The sequence below is a fragment of the Prionailurus viverrinus genome, chromosome B4 (genome assembly GCF_022837055.1).
Source record: "Prionailurus viverrinus isolate Anna chromosome B4, UM_Priviv_1.0, whole genome shotgun sequence".
Lineage (NCBI taxonomy): Eukaryota > Metazoa > Chordata > Mammalia > Carnivora > Felidae > Prionailurus > Prionailurus viverrinus.
The window spans coordinates 132,295,768-132,321,465 of record NC_062567.1 but is presented as its reverse complement, the minus strand read 5'-3'; the positions used below and the strand labels follow the sequence as shown (position 1 = coordinate 132,321,465).

Below are 25,698 nucleotides of genomic sequence, written 5' to 3'. Positions count from 1 at the left end.
CCAGGGCTGTGCCTGTCACACAGTGTTGTGGTTTTGTTTTTGTTTCATTTCCTAAACCCTCCCAGAGTGTAACTAAGAAAGATCTAAAAGATCCCCTAGCAAGAAACCCACGGGAACAGAGTGACCCACTAGCTTCTTTCAAAGAGATGAATGATGGAATGAAGGAGGAGGCCCAGCCCTGGGCCCTCAGGCACCTTGGTGAAGGAGCTTCATGGCCATGCTGTCCAGTTCTTGCTCTGATTTGTTCTTCAGCTGCACTAAAGAAAGGAGGCTCAGTAGCAACGGTAGGTTCCCCGAGTCTGTGAGGAAGAAGGAAGAGGGCTGGTCAGGATACTCAGATCACCCCAAGGTCAGAGAGACATCCCCTACTATAAATGTTTGTTGGGATTCACCCCTACTTCCTGCCTTCTTTGGGCACAGGGGCAACTGACATACTGAGTGCCAACTCTGGGTTGGGTAGCAGAAATTCAATATTTCACTTGGTCCCCCTTGTGAAATAGGGATAGTTATTTCTATCTTGCAGTTACAAAAACAGGCCCAGAGAGGCTGAGTAACTTCTCTAAGCTCCCACAGTCAGTTAGTGGCAGGGTCAGAACTTGAACCCAAACCTGAGTTTAGTGCCCACGTTTTTTCAACTATGTTTCCATGAAATCTCATGGCTCTTAAGCATTATCATCAGTTAGATGTGGCTTATCCTTCCCTGAAGAGGAAGGACTCAGTTCTTCCACATACCCTTAAATCTACCTCCAAACTTCCATCCTCAGTCAGCACTGGATCTAGTGAACCACAACTCTCCTCCCACTTCCTCTTACTTGCTTGGAAATTTTATTTAAAAATTCAACTTTTTATTTTTATTTTTTTATTTAAAAAAAAATTTTTTTTAACATTTATTTATTTTTGAGACAGAGAGAGACAGAGCATGAATGCGGGAGGGTCAGAGAGAGAGGGAGACACAGAATCTGAAACAGGCTCCAGGCTCCGAGCTGTCAGCACAGAGCCCGACGCGGGGCTTGAACTCACGGACGTGAGATCATGACCTGGGCCGAAGTCGGACGCTCAACCGACTGAGCCACCCAGGCGCCCCAAAAATTCAACTTTTTAAAAACAGGAAAAGACAAACCAATCTCAACTTTTCAGTGTCTTCATAGCATACCAAACATCGAACTTCCTTGACTCCAAGGAGTCCTAATCCAGATTTGGAAACTATCCTGGATTTCACTGGCAGCTTCTAACACATTTGAGATCCACCCCGTTCCCAGCCCCTGCTGGCTCCCACTGCCTCCCTGGCCTCCCCTATATTTCCCACTTTCTTCTTCCCAACTGGGGACTACCATTCTTGTGACAAACAGCTCTGAGCACATGACAAACTCACAGGGTGAGGACATGCATGCATACATCATATATACCCACCTATGCTAAACACACAGAAACATTAAACATAAACACTCTCACACCATACACACACACACACACACACACACACACACACACACACACACACACACCAAATATGTTGAGCGCTCACTCTCTGATGAGAGGAAGGAGATAAAGTTTAGCTTGATTCCACACTGGCCTGACTTCTCATTTTCAGAGAAAATTCTGATTCTGTCTCCTGGAGCAGACCTCATCAGGGCAGAGATGCCCACTCCTAACGGAGCTTCAGGTCAAAAAATGCCCCCCACAGCTGCAGACTGACCTCCTGAGGGAGAGGCCCCATGTTCCACCAGTAGATGCTGTAGGATCAGCAGGAAGTGGCCTCGGATGAGACCACCCACTTGGACATCCTCATTCCTCCTCAAAAAGGTCCTTAGGACAATCAGTACTTTGCGGGCTGTGTCCACTGGGCTGGAATAGATGAGATCCTAGGCAAGAGAGAAGGAATCCAGAGCTTAGAGGACATCACAGTTGGGGACAGGCAGACAGTTGAGAAGACAGGGGCTGAGGAAGGACCCAGGATGGTAGTGTCACAAAACCTGGGGAAGGAAGCATTTACTTACTTGGCACCTATTATGTACCAATCTGTTGAATAGGTCCATCCTAAATAAGAAGAAACAGAGACTCAGAGAAATTACTGGATGTGCCAAAGGTCACATAAGCCAGTAAATGGCATAGCTAAGATTTAATCTCCTACCTCCAAGCCCAAAGCTCTTTCTACTTTCCAGGAACCCTGTCTCTGACACATGGAAGTTTTAGGGTCAAGAAGAGGTTACTTCAGTACAGAGGATGTGAAGGGAGGAAAAGAGAGTTGGGGATGGAGATGTCACAGGGCAGGGAAAGGATGGGTTAGGACAGATTCGGGGTACAGGAAGGGAAGCGAGGACCAGGTCAGGCCCCTTCTCTGCCATGGCATCTGGCTATATTTCTGCCGCAAGCTATAAAGGCCTTGGGTTCAGAAGGTGGGAAAGGACATTGCTTTTTATTTGCTTTCAGAGTTATTTTAATGAGTATATGATAAAGACAAAGCCAGTCAGAAGCCACACCAGAGACTACTCTACTGATAGCTCCTGGCACCTACCAGCTCAAACAAGCCAATTCCTTTGGACAGGCTAACATGCTGGGTGCTATGAATCCAGGGTCACACACAGACTCTCTTTCTCGGGAGGACAGCTGACACACAGAGAGACATGGCTACAGGGCACCCAGCCAGACAACTCCAGATGTGCTAATCACTGGGTGGCACATGGGCATCTAGGCTTGGCTCTTCACAAACTTCCACAGCTGCCAGAGAAACAACTATAAATCAACAATTGCTCAATTAGGGATTGATAATGTCAGGTACTGTGATGTGTTAAAACTGTAGCTGTATGTTTATTTATATATTATCTGTATCTTCATAATAACTCTTCCAAGTAGGCGTTAACCTAATTTTTCAAGTGAGGTAACAGGCATATTACATAGTTTGCCTATTAAGACAGCAGTGGCTCTATAAAGTCTACTATACTCTGAGTTAATGAAGAACAGGGATGAGGTTGGCTTCATCTCTGTCACCTTGTAGGGACTCAGAAACATCTCTGGAAGGAGAGGATCACAGCATAGGAGGGCAAGAAGGAATCTCAATTCATTTATATCAACCCATTTTTACAGGGCATGAGGCTGAAGCCCAGAGTGGGTGTGATTTGCCCAAGGTCACAGGGACCAAGGCCAAACCTGATCCTGGTCCTGGTCCTGCTCCTCCCCCAGCACATGGCTGCCTAATAGAGAGTTGGTCCCTCAGAACCCTGAGTTAAAATGTTAAAGTCCAAAAGGAAGAGGGCTACTCGGCCTCCAGTGGCTGTGGAGAATGCCAGGGGAAGGGGTGCGCCCCACTGTGGGGGTCAGTGGGAAGGCTCTGGGTGGAACATGGCCCACTCTGCAGTCTCTCCTCCCAGAGATGTCCAGATTTTTCTGGAGCTGGATCAACCAGGGTGAGGTGGCCAAGGAGGGAACAAACAGAGCTTCTGTGATATCACTGTTTTTCACATTTAAACAACCTACATGAAAGACCACCCATTGATAAGAGTGGCAATTAGCAGCTTTGTTTTCAGCTGCTAATTACCCATATCAAAACCAGAAATTGGTACCAACAACATATTTTTAGACTCTTTTTCCCTCCTGTGGCTAGAAGCTGGGAAGAAATGGTAAGAATTATATATATAAACAGATAGCAAAGTTGTTCCTTGCTATTCTTTTTCACCACTGATGTTTCTAGGATCCAATTTAGTGAAAAACTCATTAACTTTAGGTTCCATAGTCATGACCCTTACTAGTTATATGACCTTCAGCAATTCAATAAGCTGCTCTAGATTAACATTCTCTGATTCAGAGTAAGTCAATGATCAGGGAATCATAGGCTACTGTGTACAGGATAGCAAGAGTGCCTTTACATATTCTTTCCACATATTATTCCTATATATCCACATGTTATCTCCATTAAAAAAATTTTTTATTATGTATATATATTTATTTTTTGAGAGAGAGCGCGCAAGTTGGGGAGGGGCAGAGAGAGAGGGAGAGAAATCCCAAACAGGCTCCATGCTGTCAGCACAGAGCCCAATGTAGAGCTCAAACTCAAGAACTGTGAGATCATCCCCTGAGCTGAAACCAAGCCAGACATTTAACCAACTGAGCTCCCCAGGTGCCCCCACATGTTATCTCCATATTACATACGAGGAAACTGAAGCTCAGAAAAGCTTTCACCTTCCTGGATCTGTATGTATCATCCAGCCCTAAGGGATAGATCTTTCCTGTTGAGCTCTAGGCCTGGTGAAGCACAAGGCTCCTCTCTGCCCAGGAAGGTGGGGTGGTGAGGGTGGTTCACATTCAAGGACAAGAACTAGGCACAACAACAAAGGATGGGGCACCTGCTCCAGCTTGCCTGAGGCAGCGTCTCTCTAAGGATTTGGTCTCTTGAGATTCGTTTTCTTTTAAGCTTGCTTCCTTTAAGTACTTATGTTTCTTGAAGCTAGTGGGCTAGGATAGTCTTCAACTAGGGAGGGTCTTCACCCTAGAAAGACTCACACTGAGAAAAAACTTGGGTGAGGAAGATAATGAGCTCCATTTTAGACAGAAATGTCAAATAGATGCTTAACTTTATGGGTCTGGAGCTCAGGAGAGAGGTCACAGATGGAGGCAGAGATTTGAGTCATCAGCATATAGTAGGAGGCCATGTGAATTATTGACACAGCCCAGGAAGATGACACTGAGTAAAAAGGGAGCTGAGGACAAAGCCATGAGGAACATCAATTTTCAAAGACTAGGCAGAGAGAAAGCAACAAAAGAGACTGGAAGAAGCACCAAGAGAGGTAGGAGAAAAATTAAGAGAGCTAGTATTTCCAAAACCAAGCGTATGTCGATAAAAAGGAAGTGGACAACCATCAAATAATAACAGGTCATGTAAGAGGAGGACCAAAAAGTCCACTGTAATTAGCCACAAGAATATTGTTGACGATCCTGGTAAGAGTGGTTTCAAGTAGCAATGGGGGCAGAAGTCAGAAGACGGAGGAATGAGTGAGGGTGACAATTTTGCAAGCAGAAAACTACTTCTAGGAGTTGGCCGTAAAAGGAAAAACATGAATATGAAAAGGGTTGGGAGGGCAGGGACCAGTGAGAGCAACCAGGAGTAAGTCTAGAGGGGCTTAGACTCTCCTACCACTCCTACAGCCCATTGTCCTGATCTGAGATTTTTTCTAGCCTCACCATTCTTTGATTCTCTCCTTCCAATGATGCTTTGGAAGTCCCTGTAAGGTGAGAGAATGAAACAAGCATCTGTGGTTTCCTCAAGGGCAAGGACCAACTGTATCGGAATTATCTTTGTATCCCCAATGCCTTCACCAGCACGTGACTGCCTAATAAGTACCAATGTATGTATGATAAAAATGTATGATAAAAGAAATGTGTTTAAATGTATGATAAAAGAAAAAGTGAACAATTAAACTCAAGACCTCTAAAATTCTGCTCCTCCCTATCCTTCTCCAGCCTCAACTCCTGTGACATACCGTCCATTCTCCGAAACCACACCAGACCACTCACCACTGGCCCTGAATTACAGTAAGCACGTCCGTGCTGCTGGGCTGGCCTGGCAGGGTCGTCCCTCAGCACTCTCTCTTGTCAAATCCTTTGCAGATCAGCATTTATGACACCTTTCTGCCCTCCCTACAACCCAAGCACTCTGCCTGACCTTTACTGCCATAGCGTTAGAACAGGTATTAGTGGTCTGTTGTGTCTGATTCTCTCCCTGGCCTGTGCAGCAGGCACTAGGTCCAGTTCTTCCCTGTATCCCCACTGCTTAGATAAACAGCTCCCCCTTTAGTTGGAACACTGGATCAGGGTTGTTTTCTCTTGTTCTGAGAGTCTGCTCAGTTTACTCGAAGAACATCAGATAGGGAGTCAAAATCCAGGTTTCAATCTCAACTCTTGTGAACTATGGCAAATCTCTCTAAATCTTTTTTTCATTTATTTAAAAAGAAAAAAAATAAGATACCATAAACATCTTTCTCAGAAGAGTTGCTTTTTTGAGAGAGAGAGAGAGTGAGAGAGACTGACTTAGATCTGTCCAGACCCTTAATTCAATGGGTCAGCAAATATTTATAAATACCTAGTCTATGTGAGAAACCGACCCTGAATGCTTCATCTCACAAAGAAAACCCAGTATCTTAGCTCTGTCCATTACTACTTTCCCTGGAACGCCTCTTGCTTTCCTCCCCTATGAACTGATGCTTTATTTTTAACCCATTCTTTCTCCTTTCTTCTTCCTCCAAGGAAAAATTTCAGCCAAAGCATGAATGCAGCCCCTATCAAGCCAACACATGTGATCTCACAAGATGACAGATCTGAGGGATGGAAGGTGAAGGTGCAACTCCGAGTGGGGAGTGTGTGCATGCGTGCGTGTGTGAATACGGACAGATGTACATATCTAAGTGAGGTGTACAACATGAAGGTGCTATTTCCACCACAGTCACCCCAATAAAGTCAATCCAATAAAAAGCACTCCAATAAATCATGTTTGTTGATGATTACAAACATCAAAGGAATCCCCACTCTTCCCTAACGGGCTGTGTCAGTCTTCCTGGACTAGGAAAAGGTAAGTAGGTGAGCTGAAATTGAAGGCAGTGGTTTTAAACGAAGTGTCTCCTATGCTGCCGTGCTATAGTCAGTTTTGGACCTGCCACTAGAAATCACTCACTAAGTACAAAGTGGTGCAAATGATTTTCTTTTTTAAATAAATAATAAATTACAGCAGTTACCTCTATAATAATGTCACTCCCATTAATTTATTTTCCAATGTGCTTTCTTGAGCGAAAGAAGAATAGAGGGAGCTAAAGCTAGTGTATTAGAAACTGCAGAAGACAGACAGCTGACTTATCTGATATACCTGATAGGAATTATAGGGATGTCTTAATTCATGAAAAAGCACTAGAGTTTCTCACAATTCTGGGTTTGCCCGAGGGAGTGTGTTGCACATGTAACATTATCCTGTGAATTATGGCAAAAAAGAGGCCATGTCCCTCTATAATCAAACATCTCCATCTACATGCCCCAAGGATATCCTTTGACATTAAGTCCTTGTTAGCACAATCTGCTTGAGAGAAGACAGAGAGGTGAGAGGGAATGGTGACTGAAGTCAGCATTTCATAGATCTGTCCCCTGAAGAGTAAAGAGGGACATGTCTCTCAATGAGCAAACCTTGATCAGACTTAGAAAGGGTACGGATTTAAAGAAATCAGGCACCTGCCAGCAAAAGAATCTCCCACTCCCATGGAAACACCCATAAATCCAGAGACAGGTAGAAGCATGCAGCTGCCTCCTGACTTCAGTAAACCAACTGCCAGAAAGAAAGGGCCCACCACCTCTGAAAGCAGAAATGAGCAAATGGTCACGTACTAGCAAAATGAGCAGGATGCTGGGGCTGCTTCTGAGCATGTAGAACAGGGCTGCTAAGCTGGCAGGAAGTGGGGACTGCCCAGCAGAGGAGACATCATCCAGCTCCTCATAGCTGCTCTCTTCCCAGGAGAACCAAAGTTCCAGGACACGGTGCCCAAATCTACTCATCAGCTCTGGATACAACAGGAAAAACCTGAGCAGGAGGGGATGGTGGATATAAACCAGGTGCAGGTCCGGGATGCCCTCTAAAAATTTTCTGATGGCACTGACCACAGCCTGGAGACAAAGAAAGAAAGAATGAAAGAAAGGGACTAAATAAATCTTGCAGAGGACTCAATACAGCCCAACAAACATAGCCAAGACATCACTGGGAAAAATGTACTTGGCATCTCAGTACTCCAGTACATCTTCATTGGCTCATGGCCGGGTTCTCCGGCGAGAAGAAAGCCCACAGTGCTCACTTTGTAACAGTGGTTCTCAACTGAGAGTGATTTTGTTTTCCAGGACAGTTTTGGAAATGTCTACAGACATTTTTTTTATTTTCTTGACTCAGGGAGTGTTACTGGCATCTAGTAGGAGAGAGCAAGGATGCCGCTAAATATCCTACAATGTACAGGACAACCTCCCACAGAAAAGAATTATGGTATGCAAAGTGTTAACAGTACTGTGGCTGAGAAACCCAGCTCTATAATGATACCATGGTGTGCTGTAATTATCAGCAGACGTGTCTACCTCCCACACGAAACTTGAGCTGCTTGGGGAAACAGACTGATGCAGATTAATCTGTGCACCTGTCATAGGACCTGGCACCGAGGGGCCAAGGGGCATGTGTGTTGAATCATTTATTAACCCTCAAAAACCTCTCTTCCCATTGCACACATAATGAAATTCAATCCTTAATATGTTATTCTAAGAGTTTTATAGTTTATAGTGTGGGCTGTTTCATTTAGCTCTTTGATCTATTTTGAATTAATGTTTGTGTATACTACGAGATAAGGGTCCAACTTCATTCTTCTGCATGTGGATATGCAGTTGTCCTAGCACTATTTGTTAAAAAGACTGTTCTTTCTCCCTTTGAGTTGTCTTGGCATCCTTATCAAAAATATATGGGTTTATTTTTGGACTGTCAATTCTATTTCATTGATTACATGCCTATCCTTATGTCAGAAACACAGTCTTGATTACTCTAGTTTTCTATTTTTTCTTTTTTCAAAGCAGGTTCAGTGCAGGGCTTGAACTCACAAGCCGGGGATCAAGACTTGAGCTGAGATCAAGAGTCGGATGCTTAACTGACTGAGCCACACAGGCGCCCCTCTAGCTTTTTCTTTAAAGAAATATAAAACCATTTATTGACCACCATTTACCAGTATTTACAATAAAGTAAACAATATGCAATTGGATAACATTCTCATTACTACAAAGTTATTGCTTTTCCTGGCTTCTGCTGATCTAGTAACCCAAATATTGAGAAGACTGAGCCTACATGTAAGGAATGAGTTAGGAGAAAGAAAAAACATGCAGGTCAAGAATTTAGATCACAGAAGTTTGTTCACCCATTTATTTCAGCTGGTCCTAAATTGACAACATCTCTAATCACCTGATTATGATCAAGTTTCCATGAACAAAGTCTTAGACATTCCATGAACCATGACCTTTTTTGTCAATACAGCACAGGATTTCAACTTCTTGAAAAGTAATGGCTCACTAGAAGGAGGCATTTTTTTAAAATTTTGCAAAATGTTTATTTATTTTTGAGAGAGAGAGAGAGAGAGACAGAGAGAGAGAGAGAGACAGAGCATGAGTAGGGGAGGGTTAGAGAGAGAGGGAGACACAGAATCTGAAGCAGGCTCCAGACTCCACACTGTCAGCACAGAGTCCAACATGAGGCTCGAACCCACAAACTGCGAGATCATGACCTGGGCTGAAGTCAGATGTTTAACCAACTGAACCATCCAGGTGCCCCTAGAAGGAGCCTTTAAATGTCCATTTAACCAAGTTTTGCTTAACTAATTAAAACACACCAGGACTTGTCTAGTTTTCTCATTTGGGTGGGGAGGTTGTTGGTAGTGATAAAATTTTCCTTTTCTTTCCTTCCTTTACTTTGCAAATAAACTTGCATTTATATAACTATAGATATGGCTACTTTTTTATTTTGCTTTATTTATTTAAGTAATCTCTACATCCCATGTGGGGTTCAAACTCACAACCCTGATATCAAGAGTCATGTGTTCTTCCACTGAGACAGCCAGGCACCCCAGATATGGCTGCTTTTAAATTGTCCAATTTAAATTGTTTACATTATATTTAAATGGTCCAATTAATTACAAAATTTGAAAGGTTAAGGTTTTAGGGAAATTTTCAATTTTTTAAAAAATATATTTATTTTTGAAAGAGAAAGAGAGATAGAGTACAAGCAGGGGAGGGGCAGAGAGAGAGAGGGAGACACAGAATCTGAAGCAGGCTCCAGGCTCCAAGCTGTCAGCACAATTGGGGCTTGAACTCAAGAACCATGAGATCATGACCTGAGCCAAAGTCTGACTTCCAAACTACTGAGCCACCCAGGCACTCCAGGAAAAATTTCAATTTAACTTTAAGTGACTTATCTCTCTCACTGAAAATGATGACATTCCAGAAACATAGTTATGAAATGCTATTTTTGTTTTGGTAAATGTTAAAAAAAAAAAAAGAATGAATGAAAGAAAGAGAAGAAAATCATTTATGTATGTGTTTTTATGTATACACACAAAAAACCCCAACCAAAAAAAAAAAAAAAAACCAACCTCTGAATTGTCCCTAGTCATATGAGAGTTAAACACAAATTCTAATTGAGTAACCACCATGAAGATTTCCCCCAACATTTAGAAAAAGTATTATTTCTTCAAAAAATTTTAAAGTTTATTTGTTTTTGAGAGAGAGAGACAGAATGTGAGTGAGGAAGGGGCAGAGAGAGAGGGAGACACAGAATCCAAAGCAGGCTCCAGGTTCTGAGCTGTCAGCACAGAGCCCAACGTGGGGCTTGAACCCATAAGCCATGATATCATGACCTGAGATGAAGCTGAACGCTTAACCGACTGAGCCACCCAGAAACCCCTAGAAAAAGTATTCTTGAATGCAGGGGAATAATATACCATGGTCTCAAATATACTTTTCTGCTAAAGGAAGTAACCACAGAAAGCTTTTATTTGTTCAAAGTAACCAGTACTATACATGCAAAGAACCCCAACAACTCCCCCAATACTACTTCAAAACAAACACACCAAACTGGATTTTCATTAGAATGTTATTTCTTGGGGCACCTGGGTGGCGCAGTCAGTTAAGCCTCCGACTTCAGCCAGGTCATGATCTCGCGGTCCGTGAGTTCGAGCCCCGCGTCAGGCTCTGGGCTGATGGCTTGGAGCCTGGAGCCTGTTTCCGATTCTGTGTCTCCCTCTCTCTCGGCAGATTCATTCTCTCTCCCCCGTTCATGCTCTGTATCTCTCTGTCCCAAAAATAAATAAATGAATGAATGAATGAATGAATGAATGTTATTTCTTCACACTAATAAATCTAAGAACCAAGGCCTAGATTCTATATACATATATACAAAAAGCAACATAAACAATTACTGAGCTTCAGCTTCTGGACAAGAATTCTGGGTTACTCTCTCTTCATAAAAAGCAATCACAATGTGAGAACATTTCACATTTGCCTGTTTTGCCAGCACCGAGTCTGCCTATCTTTCCGTTTCACGAGAAACATGAATTCTCCACTGCTGTCTGTGGCACCAATTCTTCGTTCAGGATCAAGAACTCCTGGCAAAGCCTCTTGGTCTATTCGCAGCATCTCTTTTCTTCTCCGAGTTGCTACCATCACATCCACCGACAGATACAGATTTTCTTTTTGTGCCATCTTTTTCTTTACCAGCCTTTTGAGAACTAAGAACTGCTTCAATTAACTCTGGAGAGTCTAAATTTTCTTCAGGTTCCCAAGTATCGTCAACATCTGTGAACCCCTTCCACCTCAGGAAATACTCCACCTTCCCATTCACTACATGTTGCTCCTGTACTCTTTCCACAATAAATTCTTCAGGCTCTGCCTCTTCTACTTTTTTACTCTTTCCATTCTGTTTCTTTACCTTTTTTTTTTTTTTCAACGTAGGCCATTTTCTATTGCAGACTTGAAGACTTGTTATTCATCGCCTCCAAGCTGCACCCAGTCCCGGGTCTACAGCGTCTCCTTTGATTGCTCTAGTTTTGTAGGAAGTTTGAAATCCAGAAGTGTGAACCCTCCACCTTTAGTCTTTTTCAAGATTTTTTTGGTTATTTTGGGTCCCTTGAATTTCCATATGAATTTTAGGGTTAGCCTGTCCATTTCACCAAGAAGGAAGGGAGGGAGAGAGGGAAGCAGAGGCAACTGGGATTTTGATTGGGATTGTATTGAAACTACAGGGGCGCCTGGGTGGCGCAGTCGGTTAAGCCTCCGACTTCAGCCAGGTCACGATCTCGCAGTCCGGGAGTTCGAGCCCCGTGTCAGGCTCTGGGCTGATGGCTCAGAGCCTGGAGCCTGTTTCCCATTCTGTGTCTCCCTCTCTCTCTGCCCCTCCCCCGTTCATGCTCTGTCTCTCTCTGTCCCAAAAATAAATAAATAAATAAAAAAGAAACTACAGATCAACTTGGGGAGTACTGTCATTTGAACACTATTAAGTCTTCTTATTTCCCCAGTTTTATTGAGATACAGCTGCCACATAACATTGTGTACGTTTACAGTATACGACATAATGATTAGATACGTGTATATATTGTGAAATGATCACCATAAGTTTGGCTAACCTCCGTCACCTCACACAGTTATAAAATCTTTTTCACTGGAATTAGAATTTTTAAGCTCTACTCTTCTAGCAACTTCCAAATATACAAAATAGAACTGTCAGCTGTAGTCAGTATGTTGTACATTACATCCCAGAAGTTTTTTATCTTCTATTTGTTAAGTCTTCTGATTCATGAACATGGGATGTCTTTTTTTTTTTTTTAATGTTTATTTATTTATTTTGAGAGAGAGAGATAGAGAACTACTGGGACAGGGACATAGAAAGAGGGAGACAGAATCCCAAGTCGACTCCGTGTTGTGAGCACAGAGCCCAGAGTGGGGCTCGAACTCACAAACCATGAGATCAGAACCTGAGCTGAAATCAAGAGTCACATGCTCAACCAACTGAGCCACCCAGGTGCCCCACGGGATGTCTTTCTAATTACTTAGGTCTTCTTTAATTTCTTTCAATGAGGCTTTATAACGTTCAGTGATCAGAAGTGTACTTCTTTTGCTAAATGTATTCCAATGTATTTTATTTATTGATGCTATTATAAATGGAACTGTTTTCTTAATTTCGTTTTTTAGCATGTCATTAAAGACTTGAGTCTACCTTTCCAGCTTCTCTCCACTCTCTCTTAAATGACTTAGTGAAGGCATGCTAAACTAGACTTTCTTCCTTGAAGGGACAGACTGGGAAACTTCCCATTTCTGTATCTTAATTCTCTCAATAAAGCCTCTCCTGATGCCATAATCCAATACAATCTCTTTCTCTGTGTGTTTTTATAGCTCTTGACCAGTCCTCCAGCTCCTGGAGAGCACTTGTTGCTGTTAGTGCCTACCTGGAGAGGATCTTTTTGTCTCTCCTGCCAAACTGGTGCTCCCTGAGGGAGGGATATGTTTGATTCACTCCAATCCTGACAGGAGCCCCCATGGCACCTGACACATATCAAGTGGTCAAGCCACACTGGGGAGTTATTATTTAACTAGTATGGAGTTTCAGCTTTACAGAATGAAAGACTTCTGGACATGATTGATGGTAGTAGTTGTACAACAATGCCAGTGTACTTAATGCCACTGAACTGTACACTAAAAATTGTTGAGATGATAGATTTTGTTTGTGTATTTTACCACAATAAAAAACCCTAATACATAAAAATAGAAGAACAGAATTGAGTTTAAAAACCAAGCTGTGATTATATGTTGCTATTTAGATATTTATATAAAATTTTTAAACATGCAAAACAATGTCATACATCATTTATGGGTTCACACCTAAGAGGCAAAACCTGGAGTTCCATGAGCTACTAAGTTTCCACACCACCACTGGTAGATGTGAAGAGAGACCCCCCCCCCCAACAAATCTAATATTACTACCATTATTAATCTTGAAGCCATCAGGGCTATTCCCATCGTGTCCTTTTCTCCTGTTTACATTAGTCACCTTAGGAAGCCCAGAATTTCCAGATCATCTTATATGGCTCAAAACATTCCCTTTTCTGTTCCCATCTCTCACTCTTTCCCAGCTCCCAAAACCTTTCCACAGTGTCCTCTAGAACTCACAGTTATCAGCAAATTCCTTGTCCTGTGCCTCTTCCTTGAATATTCCCGTCACCTTGTTGTTTTGATCCTCATCCAAAAACCTGCCTTGCCTACAATCTTTCAAGTTGAAGCTATTTTTGTTCCCATCTCCCTAGTTCCAATATCATGGCCTCTAAATTCTCTTTCCGCCTTCTAATCTCCTCCACTTGCCTCAGCCATTCATCCCCATGGTCATGCGCCTAGGCCTTGTCATTACCAAGAACTGTACACTCCTCAATAATCCCAATTCAAGCATCCCACTTTACCACCACCACCCCTGTCTTTCCAGTTCACTTCCTCTTCAATATAGCAATTCTTTGAACCCCATCAGAAACAAAATCTTAGGAAACATCCTTTTATTCTCTCTTATTCTTACACCTCACACTGATCCATCGATCAAGAAATTCTATTGGCTCTGTTTCAAAATATTCAGAAGCTGCTGCTTCTCCTCTACTATCTCTTGTCTACATTATTGCTGTAACCTCCTAACTAGTTTCTGCACTTCTACCTTGTACCCTTTTGGTCTATTGTCCAGAGTCACCCCTTTTAATTCAGCCATGAACCAAACCATGGGACTATATGAGATCACCAAAGAAACAAATTTAGAGAGAAAAGCAAAGCTATCAAAGACTGAGCCCTGGGGCACTACAACACTTAGAAATCAGGGAGATAAAGAGAAAATCAGCAAAAGACACTGAGAACTGCCAGAGAGGTAGGAGGAAAATCAGGAGTACACAGCATTCTAGATGCCAAGTAAAGGCAATGGTTCAAAGAAAGGATGCTGTTGATAGGTCAAGTAAGGCAATGACTAAATACTGACTACTGGCTTTAATCATGTATCTGTTACTGGTGACTTTGATAAGTGTATTTTCAGAGATGTGCTAAGGGTGAAAACCTAACTGGGGCAGATTCAAAAGCATATGGGAGAGCAGGAAGTGTATACAAGCCTAAAGCATCTTGTCATAGTAGAAAACCCAAATGCTGTCACAGACTACTAGGGTTATCAAAAGGACTCAGGAGCTACCCTGAATAGGCTCCCACTGACCAAAGACAGGATGGGGCGCCTGGGTGGCGCAGTCGGTTAAGCGTCCGACTTCAACCAGGTCACGATCTCGCGGTCCGTGAGTTCGAGCCCCGCCTCAGGCTCAGGGCTGATGGCTCAGAGCCTGGAGCCTGTTTCCGATTCTGTGTCTCCCTCTCTCTCTGCCCCTCCCCCGTTCATGCTCTGTCTCTCTCTGTCCCAAAAATAAATAAAACGTTGAAAAAAAAATTTAAAAAAAGACAGGACAATTTGAGCTTCAAAAGATAAATAACTCCAGTGGATTGAACACATCAAATATTTTTAAATCCATGAGTTCATAATGACACTAAAAAAAAATCTCTTTGGTCACCTTTGAGGAATACTAGGTAACCAATTCCTCTTTTTAAGCTGTAATTAAAAGGAAAGAATCAAACCTTCTACCTATGCTTCCTATACAATCTCCCATTCAGAGTAACTGAGTAGTTGATGAGGGAAGCCTGGGTGGCTCAGTTAAGCATCCAATTCCTGATTTTGACTCAGGTCACGATCTCATGGTTCATGGGATTGAGCCCCTCATTGGACTCTGTGCTCACAGTGCAGAGCCTGCCTGGGATTCTGTCTCCATCTCTTTTTTGCCCCTCCCCCACTCGCACTCTCTCCCTCTCTCTCAAAATAAATAAACATTTTAAATAAATAAATAAATAAAGGTTGAATGACAGAATTAGGATATTGTTATTTCACAATCCCTAATGAATTAATTGTAGGCAATGATCACCAATGGCTTCATATATCACAATAAAAGAGACAATGGGATATTGTATCTCTAGATCTGCTTACTTGAAAACTCATGCACTTCCACTACAACTTTCTGCTTCTATCCAAATTAAACCAGGTCTTCTTATATCATGTTCATCCCAAAGGTAATCAAAAAGAAGCAAAATTATGGAGCACCTGGCTGGCTCGGTCAGGGGAACACGTGGCTCTTGATCTTGGGGTCATGAGTTCGAGCCCCATGTTGGATATAGAGACTAGTTAAATTAAAAAAAAAAAAAAAACTTCAAAAAAGAGGCAAAATTACTTGTCAGTGAAGAAAGGGTATCCTTAGGTTGAGGCTAAAGTGTCCATATCTAACAAGTAAAAGCAATCTTTTTTTTTTTTTTTTTTTTTTTTTTTAAATTTTTTTTTTTCAACGTTTATTTATTTTTGGGACAGAGAGAGACAGAGCATGAACGGACGAGGGGCAGAGAGAGAGGGAGACACAGAAACGGAAACAGGCTCCAGGCTCCGAGCCATCAGCCCAGAGCCTGACGCGGGGCTCGAACTCACGGACCGCGAGATCATGACCTGGCTGAAGTCGGACGCTTAACCGACTGCGCCACCCAGGCGCCCCAGTAAAAGCAATCTTTAATGAAAGAGGGGAGAGATTTAGCGATCGATTAGACATAGTCCTTGATCCACAAGAATTTATAAAGAATCTGGAAACAGGGGGCACCCGGGTGGCTTAGTCAGTTAAGCAACCAACCTTGGCTCAGGTCATGATCTCGTGGTTCATGGGCTCAAGCCCCGTGTCGGGCTCTGTGCTGATGGCTCAGAGCCTGAAGACTGCTTCAGATTCTGTGTCTTCCTCTCTCTCTGCCCCTCCCCTGCTCACCCTCTGTCTCTTTCTCTTTCAAAAATTAAAAAAATTTAAAAAAAAAAGAATCTGAAAAGAAAAAACTTGCATACACACAACCACCATCAAAGTGATCCAAGGTCAGCCTGATTAACAATGATTGGGTCCCAGAAAACCACTTTGTTTAATAAACTGTTAACAGAAGGATATACCTCACATCTCTCTCTTGTCCTGCTCAAACCAGAGGTGGTACTAATAAAAGAGCCTTGGGAGTCTAAACTGGAGTCCTGGCATCCCCATCAATTAATTGTGTGACTCAGAGAAAGTTACTTTAACCCAAGTCTTGATGTTCTTACCTGTAAAAAATGGAAATAATAATCTTTGCCTCTCAGGACTGTTGAGAGAATTAGCTAAATTATATAGGCTCTGAATGTGTCAACCCCCTACCCTGTTCCATTCCACCAAGACTCCCTCCCTCCCTCCCTCCCTCTTTCTCTCTCTCTCTTCCACCTACTTTCTCTCTATATATATCATCATGGTCTCAAGGAGCCATGATGTAAAGAGGTGCAGCAGGAGGAGGAAGAGTCCCAGGCATTTTGGTCCATACCTCATCTAATGCATCGTCTTTGTCCTGGCAGATTGCAAGCAGATAGATGGAGGCTCTGATGACCGTCAGCGGAGGGCGCTCATCCTGGTCCTGCAGAGACAGGAGGAAGCTTTGCACGGCCACAAATAATTCTGCCTCTGAGACAAACCTGTCGACCAAGGAGAGTCTGAATGAAAAATAAATAAATGGCTGTCCTGCCTTGACACGTCCTGTCTTGCCATATTCTCCCTCTGCCTTCTGTCCTTCTGCTCTAGCATGTCCACAGCCTCAGGACACCTTGCACAAAGAGCATGCTGTATATACTTACAAAGCATTGTCATATACGTACAGCACATGGTTCTATGCTTTGTACAAGGCTGTCTAGGGGCCAAAGACTTCTCACTCACACCTAGGAGGCAAAGCATCTGCCAGTACTGTTAGGCAGCATCTGCCAGGACTAGTACTGTTAAAGAGAAGGATGCTGCTACTGGGGTTTAGGAGTCCCTGTTTTGGCAACCAGTCCACTGTTCTTTATCATTGAACATTTGTGTGTTCAATGGGCTACTTTCTGGGGAAGGAGACATCTATGTTTGTACATGCAAGGGAGATGGAGATGAGAAGGGGACTGACTTTTTTTTTTGTAAAATATAAAAGGCATAGGGGAGCCTGGGTGGCTCAGTCAGTTAAGCATCTGACTCTTGATTTCAGCTTAGGTCATGATCTCATGGTTCATAAGATCAAGTCCCACGTTGGGCTCTCTGCTGACACAGAGGCTTTGTGAATCCCAAGCAGAGCCTGTTTGGGATTTTCTCTCTCTCTTCCCCTCCTGCTCTCCCTTGCATGGGAGCACATGCTCTCTCTCTCTAAATAAATGAATAAATGTTAAAAAGAAAAAGCTATAAAAAATGGGCGAAGGACTTCTTGAACAGACATTTCTCCAAAGAAGATATATAAATGGTCATTAAGTAGATGGAAGGATGCTCAACATCACTAATCATTAGGGAAACACAAATCAAAACTGTGAGGTAAAATCAGAACCCTTGTGCACTGTTGATGGGAATGTAAAATAGTATAGCCACTATGAAAAAGAGAATGGCATTTCCTCAAAAAATTAAAAACAGAACTACCAGATGATCCAACAATCTAGATATATAAGCAAAAGAATTGAAAACAGGGTCTCAAAGAGATATTCGTACACCCATGTTCACAGCAGCATTATTCACAATAGCCAAAAGGTGGAAGCAATCCAAGTATCCACTGACGGACAAATCCATAAGCAAAATGTGGTATATACATACAATGAAGCATTATTCAGCATAAAAAAGGAAAGAAATTTTGACATGCTATGGCATGGATGAGTCTTAAGGACATTGTGTTAAGTGAAATAAGCCTGTCACAAAAAAGACATACTACATGATTCCACTTATACGAAGTACTTAGAGTAGTCTAAATCATTGGGACAGAAAGTAGAATAGTGGTTTCCAGGGGCTGGGGAAAGGGAAATGGAGAGTTATTGTTCAATAGGTATAGAATTTTGCTTCTGCAAGATGCTAATAGTTCTGGAGATGAATGGTGGTGATGGTAGTACAACAACATTAATGTACTTAATACCCATGAACAGGACACTAAAAATGGTTAAGATGCAAATTTTATGTTTGTGTATTTTACTACAATTAAAAAAAAATGGAAAAATTACCAATGTACCAAGGTTGGTGTCTTGGTTTGATAAATTTATCATAGTTATGTTAACATTAGGAGAAAATTAGTGAAAAACTCTCTGTATTCTTTGCAACTTTCCTATAAATCTATAATTATTCCAAAATAGTATTTTTATTTAAAAAATAAAAGGGGCACCCGGGTGGCTCAGTCAGTTAAGCATCCAACTTTTGGTTTCAGCTCAGGTCATGATCTCTCAGTTTCCTGAGTTCAAGCCCTATATCAGGCTCTGTGCTGACAGCGTGGAGCCTGCTTGGGATTCTCTCTCTCCCTCTCTCTCTGCCCCTGCCCTCCCCCCTCAAAAAATGAACTGAAAAAATTTTTAATTAAAAATAAAAATAAAATGGATAATAGCCATAATATAAATACTATACAGCTACCAAAAGTATGAGGTAAATCTACTAATACATGTACTAACATGAAAAGAGGTCCAAGATATATTGTTAGGTTAAAAGGCAAGTGGAAGACCTTATATAATATCCCATTCTGTATACTGAAAAAAAATCAGCATATGTTTGTTTCAGTAAATGGTGTTGGGAAAACTGAACAGTGACATGCAAAAAAATAAAAGCGGACCACTATTTTATACCACACACAAAAATTGACTCAACATGGATTAAAGACATGAATGTTAACAGCTGAAACCATAAAACTTCTAGAAGAAAACACAGGCAGTAATTTACTTGACATCGGTCTTGGTGAGGACATTTTTAGATCTTATACCAAAAGTAAAATTAAACAAATGGGACTATTTCAAACTAAAAAGCTTCTGTACAGCAAAGGAAGCCATCAACAAAATGAAAAGGCAGCCCACTGAATGGGAAAAAATCTTTGCAAATCATATATATATCTGATAAAAAAAATGAATATGCAAAATAAAGAACTCACACAATTCAATAGCAAAAAAAATCCAGTTAAAAATGGGCATAGGATCTGAAGAGACATTTTCCAAAGAACACATACAGATGGCCAACAGGTACATGAAAAAATGCTCAACATCACTGATTAGCAAGGAAATGTAAATCAAAACCACAATGAGGTACATTCTCACGCCTGTTAAATGGCTATTATCAAAAAGACAAGAAAAAACAAGTGCTGGCAAGGATGTTGAGAAAAGGGAACATTTGTGCACTATTGGTAGGAATGGAAATTGCCACAGCCACTATGGAAAAGAGAATGGAATTTCCTCAAAAAATTAAAAATAGATCCAGCAATTCCACTTCTGGGTATTTATGCAAACTCAAAAGATATCTGTACCGCTCCCATGTTCACTGCAGCATTATTTACTATAGTCAACACATGGATAAAACCTAAGTGGGGCGCCTGGGTGGCTCAGTTGGTTAAGTGTCCAACTCTTGATTTTGGCTCAAGTTATGATCTCATGGTTTGTGGGTTCAAGCCCTACATCAGGCTCTGTGCTGACAGCTTGGGATTCTCTCTCTCTCTCTCTCTCTTTCTCCTTCTCTCTGCCCCTCCTCTGCACTTGCTCTCTCTCTCAAAATAAATAAATAAACATACAAAAAAGAAAATGTGGTATGTATATACACACAATGGAATACTGTTCAGCCATAAAAAAAGAAAGGAATCTTGCAAACAAAATGGATTGACCCTGAAGGTACTAGGCTAAGTGAAATAAGTCAAATAGAGAAAGAAAAATACTGTATGATTTTACTTACATGTGGAATCTTAAAAAAAAACAAAAACAAAAAACCAAACTCATAGAACAGATTGGTGGTTGCCAGAAATGAGGGGTTGAGAGTGGGCAAAATGGGAAAAGGGGGGCAAAGGGTACAAACTTCCTGTTACAAAATAAATAGACCTTGGGGATATAATGTACAGAATGGTGACTACAGTTGTTAATAGTACACTGAACATTTAAAAGTTGCTAAGGGGTGCCTGGGTGGCTCAGTTGGTTGAGCATCCAGCTTCAGCTCAGGTCATGATCTTGCGGTCTGTGAGTTCGAGCCCCATGTCAGGCTCTGTGCTGACAGCTCAGAGCCTGGAGCCTGCTTCGGATTCTGCGTCTCCCTCTCTCTCTGCCCCTCCCCCATTCATGCTCGCTCACTCACTCTCTCTCTCTGTCAAAAATAAATAAACATTAAAAATGAATAAATAAAAGTTGCTAAGAGAACAAATCTTAAAAGTTCTCAACATAAGAAAAAAAATTACAACTACATGTGGTGATGGATATTAACTAAACTTAATGTGATGATCATTTTGCAATATATATAAATATCCAATCATTACATTGTATATTTGAAATTAATATATTATAGGGGTGCCTGGGTGGCTCAGTTGGTTAAGCGGCCGACTTCGGCTCAGGTCATGATCTCGTGGTCCGTGAGTTCGAGTCCCGCGTCGGGCTCTGTGCTGACAGCTCAGAGCATGGAGCCTGTTTCAGATTCTGTGTTTCCCTCTCTCTGACCCTCCCCGGTTCATGCTCTGTCTCTCTCTGTCTCAAAAATAAATAAACGTTTAAAAAAATTTTGAAATTAATATACTACATGTCAATTATATCTCAATTTTTAAAAATCACAAGGGGATGGGGCGCCTGGGTGGCGCAGTCGGTTAAGCGTCCGACTTCAGCCAGGTCACGATCTTGCGGTCCGGGAGTTCGAGCCCCGCGTCAGGCTCTGGGCTGATGGCTCAGAGCCTGGAGCCTGTTTCCGATTCTGTGTCTCCCTCTCTCTGCCCCTCCCCCGTTCATGCTCTGTCTCTCTCTGTCCCAAAAATAAATAAACGTTGAAAAAAAAAATTAAAACAAAGTTTAAAAAAAAAAAATCACAAGGGGCCAAGTGATTTTCAGTGAGGGTGTCAAGACAATTCATTACAGGAAAAAACAGTGCGTTTTTTAAAAATTTTTTTTATGTTTATTTATTTCTGAGACAGAGACAGAGCATGAGTGGGGGAGGGGCTGAAAGAGAGGGAGACACAGAATCCGAAGCAGGCTCCAGGCTCTGAGCTGTCAGCACAGAGCCTGATGCGGGGCTCAAACTCACAAACCGTGAGATCATGACCTGAGCCAAAGTCAGTCGCTCAACCGACTGAGCCACCCAGGCGCCCCATCCCCTTGTGATTTTTAAAAATCCCTAAAACAGTGTTTTTAATACATGATGCTAGAACATCTGCATAAGCCACATGAAAAATAATGAAGTACTGACACATGCTATAAATATTATGCTAACTGGATGAATCTCCAAAACATTATGCTAAGTGGAAGAAGCCAGGCACAAAAGGTCATCTATTGAATGATCCATCTATAGGAAATGTTCAGAACAGATAAATCCATAGAGACAGAACACAGATTGTTGGTGCCAGGAGCTGAGCAGAAGGAACGGGGAATGAATGCTTAATGGGTATGAGATTTTACTTTGGAGTGATGGAAATGCTTTTGGAACTAGAGAGAGGTGGTGGTTGCACAATACTGTGAATATACTAAATGCCATCAAACTGTTCACTTTAAAATGGTTAGTTTTAGGGGTGCTGGGCTGGCTCAATCAGTTGAGTGTCTGACTTCGGCTCAGGTCATGATCTCACGGTTTATGGGTTCGGGCCCCACATCAGGCTCTGTGCTGACAGCTCAGAGCCTGGAGCCTGCTTTGGATTCTGTGTCTTCCCTCTCTCTGCCCCTCCCCCACTCACGCTCTGTCTCTCAAAAATAAACAAATGTTAAAAAATTATTTTAATGGTTAATTTTACATTATGTAAATTTAACCTCAATAAAATTATTTTTTACACTTAATTATTTTTTACACTAGTCTCCTTTGATTTTAAATTTTTAATAAATTGCATAAGTAATTCTTAAAACCAAAGTAAACCTCTAAAATTTTTTTCTGTGCGCAAACAATACTTTTAAGGATACTAAAAAGTTCTCATTCGCATTTTAGGCCTCTGCTCTCAGCACTGTGACTACCCTCCTGCCTTAACCCCTCTCCAGTGTATGAGCCCCTCAGGAATATAACCCGTTTCTCACTTATCTGTGTCCCCAATACCCAGGGCCAGGCTTGGAGTGGATGCCTCTGTGAATATTTATTGAACTGAATTGGGCTGCAGATGTGGGTCCCAGGACACACTGCCAGCCCCCAGCATCGAACACTGACCTGTCCTCATGGATGTAGGCCAGGTAGAAGAGGAGCAGGATGCAGTACTGTCTCTGGCGAGCAATTCCCTCCACATACTGGCGATCTGACAGGAAGGCAAGGCTTTCAGGGCTCCTGCTGCGTATCTCGGGCAGCCCATGCTGCAGGAACGCAGACACTGCAGAGAGTTCTGGGCAGGGAACATGCGGGAGAACACCACACAGAGAACACAGGAGAGCAGGTAGTGAGCACGAGTACCTACTACATGAAGAGGGTACAGGGCACAGAGTAGCAGGGTACATGCAGGATGAAAGGAAATCAGTTTCCTCTTCCTTTCTGTAGCTTTCAGCCTGCCCTGAGAAACTAAAGGTAACATGTGTAAAGAATGGATACATTCCTTCATTCATTGACAAATTTCAGAGTGGCTACTCTAGGCCAAGGTGTGACACACACGCTGTGTTTCCAGGAGCTGGTAGCTGGGAAAAGACAGACAAGGAGACGGACAATTATAGGAGACATGATCAAGTACCATGTTCAAGTATGGAGGAGTGTATAACTCATACCACCTGGGGTGGGGAGGGCAGGCTTGAAAAGGAGGGAACTGTGGAAGGTGAGCAGAAAACAGGCAGAAAAGTGAGAACAGAGAATCCTGGGCACGGAAGAAAGGTGTTCAGAGGCCCAGAGGCACAAGAGGACATGTTTTAGGTGCAGCAATGAGTTTAGTCTGACTGACTCAGCAGTGAATAGATGTGGAGTGTCAGGAGTTGCAGAACTGTGTGACATAATTAGTAGCTAGAGTGTGAAAAACCTTGAATGCTGAGTAAAGAATCTGAATTTTATCCTGAGGACAGATTCTTATGAAATCTGTTTCAGAAAAGAAAGAGTATTTTAGGGGCACCTGGGTGGTTCAGTCGGTTAAGCGTCCGACTTGGGCTCAGGTCACGATCTCATGTTCCGTGAGTTCGAACCCCACGTCGGGCTCTGTGCTGACAGCTCGGAGCCTGGAGCCTGTTTCAGATTCTGTGTCTCCCTCTCTCTCTCTGTCCCTCCCCTGCTCACGCTCTGTCTCTCTCGCTCTTAAAAAAAAATAAACATTGGGGCGCCTGGGTGGCGCAGTCGGTTAAGTGTCTGACTTCAGCCAGGTCACGATCTCGCGGTCCATGAGTTCGAGCCCCGCGTCAGGCTCTGGGCTGATGGCTCAGAGCCTGGAGCCTGTTTCCGATTCTGTGTCTCCCTCTCTCTCTGCCCCTCCCCCGTTCATGCTCTGTCTCTCTCTGTCCCAAAAATAAATAAACGTTGGAAAAAAAAAATTTTTTTTTAAAAATAATAAAATAAACATTTAAAAAAAAAAAAAAAGAAAGAGTATTTTAATACCAAAAGAGTATGAGAGGAAAAGACATCAGTGCTTTAGATGTCTTTTAGACTTTATAGAAACTTTATAGAAAATTCCCTATATTATCCTTATTTTCCACATTTCACCACAGATCAGAGGAAACTTCATCCCTGTCTGACAGTGCCCCACAGACTGATGTTTGGGGACTATGGCTGAAGGCAAGGGTGTTAGGATGATAAGACTTGGGTTTTCAGATAGATCCTTCCAGCAGTGGGTGGAGATTCTTTGGAAGATGAAAGAATGAAAGCAGGGTGCCATGCTGGAAGTCAAGTTAAGTCTGTCCTGCCGGTGCAGTGGACTTAGGACCAAGTGGAAGGTGAGAATGGAGAATGCCCCACAGCAGTCTGGCAGCAGAGCCAGGGCAGGTCTCCTAATTCTAAATTTTGTGACTCTTCCACTAAGCTATGATCGTTATCATAAAAACGAAACTAATATCCCATGCATCCACATGCCCTTTCTCCTGATACATGGAAGAAAGAAGGACTCTGCATGTACATGCTCTTCCCAACACTCTGAGACTTGACAAGGCCTCAGGGTCTAGGGAGGCAGATACGTGGGGCTCCTCCTTTCCCCAAAAGAGAGGGAGCTGTCAGCAGCAGTGGGGCCAGAGCTGGTGAGCACAAGAGGCTGCTGTACAGCGGCTGCCAGCGTGGTCCTAGGCTACCATCATGGCAGAAGTAGTTGTGCTAGTCTCTCTGCAGGCCAGACCACACCTGGGCAGGCATAGAGCAGGGTACCAGGCAGAGAGGAGAGGCTGGCATAGAATTAGGAGCCAAGCCATGTGAGAAGGAATGAAAATACTCGCCTGGGCTTCTGTCTCTCTCAGCACAGCGTTGGAGAAAAAACAAAGGAGGAAGAGAGGTTTAGGAAGTGGGGGGAGATGACACATCTTTGTAAATGTAAAAAGAAGAAACATGGCCAGTACCAAGTCTTACCCACAAAGAAGGTGTCGTATTTGTTGAATAAATGAATAGAACAATGATTAAATTGTTTTATGTTATACCAAAAGAGGTTTAGGACAGAGGAACTCCTTAGGGCAGAGAACATATCATAATTATCATTGTATCCACAGCAGCACTCAGGCCTCCCCTGGCATGTAGGGAAGCTCTATGTATATTCAACCGGGGTGGGGGTGGGGGGGTGACTTCAGCTCTCAGCCCCCATCTGCTGTTCCCCCGCCTCGATTCTGCACGTGCCTCCTTCATTGCATTCAGACCTCTGCTAACATGCCACCTCCTCACAGAAGCCTTCCCTGACCACCTATCTTCTCCCTTCATCACCCTCTATCCCTCTGCCCAGTTTTATTTTTTCATAGCACCTACTCATTTATGACATTGCATATATGTGTTTATTGTCTCTCTCTCTCACTCCATGAGGACGGGACATTGGAGCTGTGTCACCATAACCTGAAATAGAGTCTGACACACAGTAGATGTTCAAGAAATATTTCTTGAACGAAGAAACAAACAAACAAACAAACAAACAAACAAAAATGGAACAGACCATTCAAGGTATTTTGAGCAGAAGTCTCGGAATGTAACAAGCAGGGAGGGAAAGGTCTGGTGT

The 25,698-nt window shown here is 42.6% G+C and overlaps 1 protein-coding gene across 1 annotated transcript in view; it reads right to left on the bottom strand.

The window, feature by feature from the left end:
* Positions 1-25,698, bottom strand: part of MEI1 (meiotic double-stranded break formation protein 1) — a 79,666-nt gene that overhangs the window by 19,417 nt on the left and 34,551 nt on the right. The window contains exons 18-22 of the mRNA XM_047866110.1: positions 22,761-22,929; positions 16,966-17,113; positions 7,360-7,635; positions 1,697-1,862; positions 195-299 (exon numbers count right to left, since the gene is read on the bottom strand). Of these exons, the coding sequence (XP_047722066.1) occupies positions 195-299; positions 1,697-1,862; positions 7,360-7,635; positions 16,966-17,113; positions 22,761-22,929 (864 nt within the window). The remainder of the gene's footprint in view (positions 1-194; positions 300-1,696; positions 1,863-7,359; positions 7,636-16,965; positions 17,114-22,760; positions 22,930-25,698) is intronic.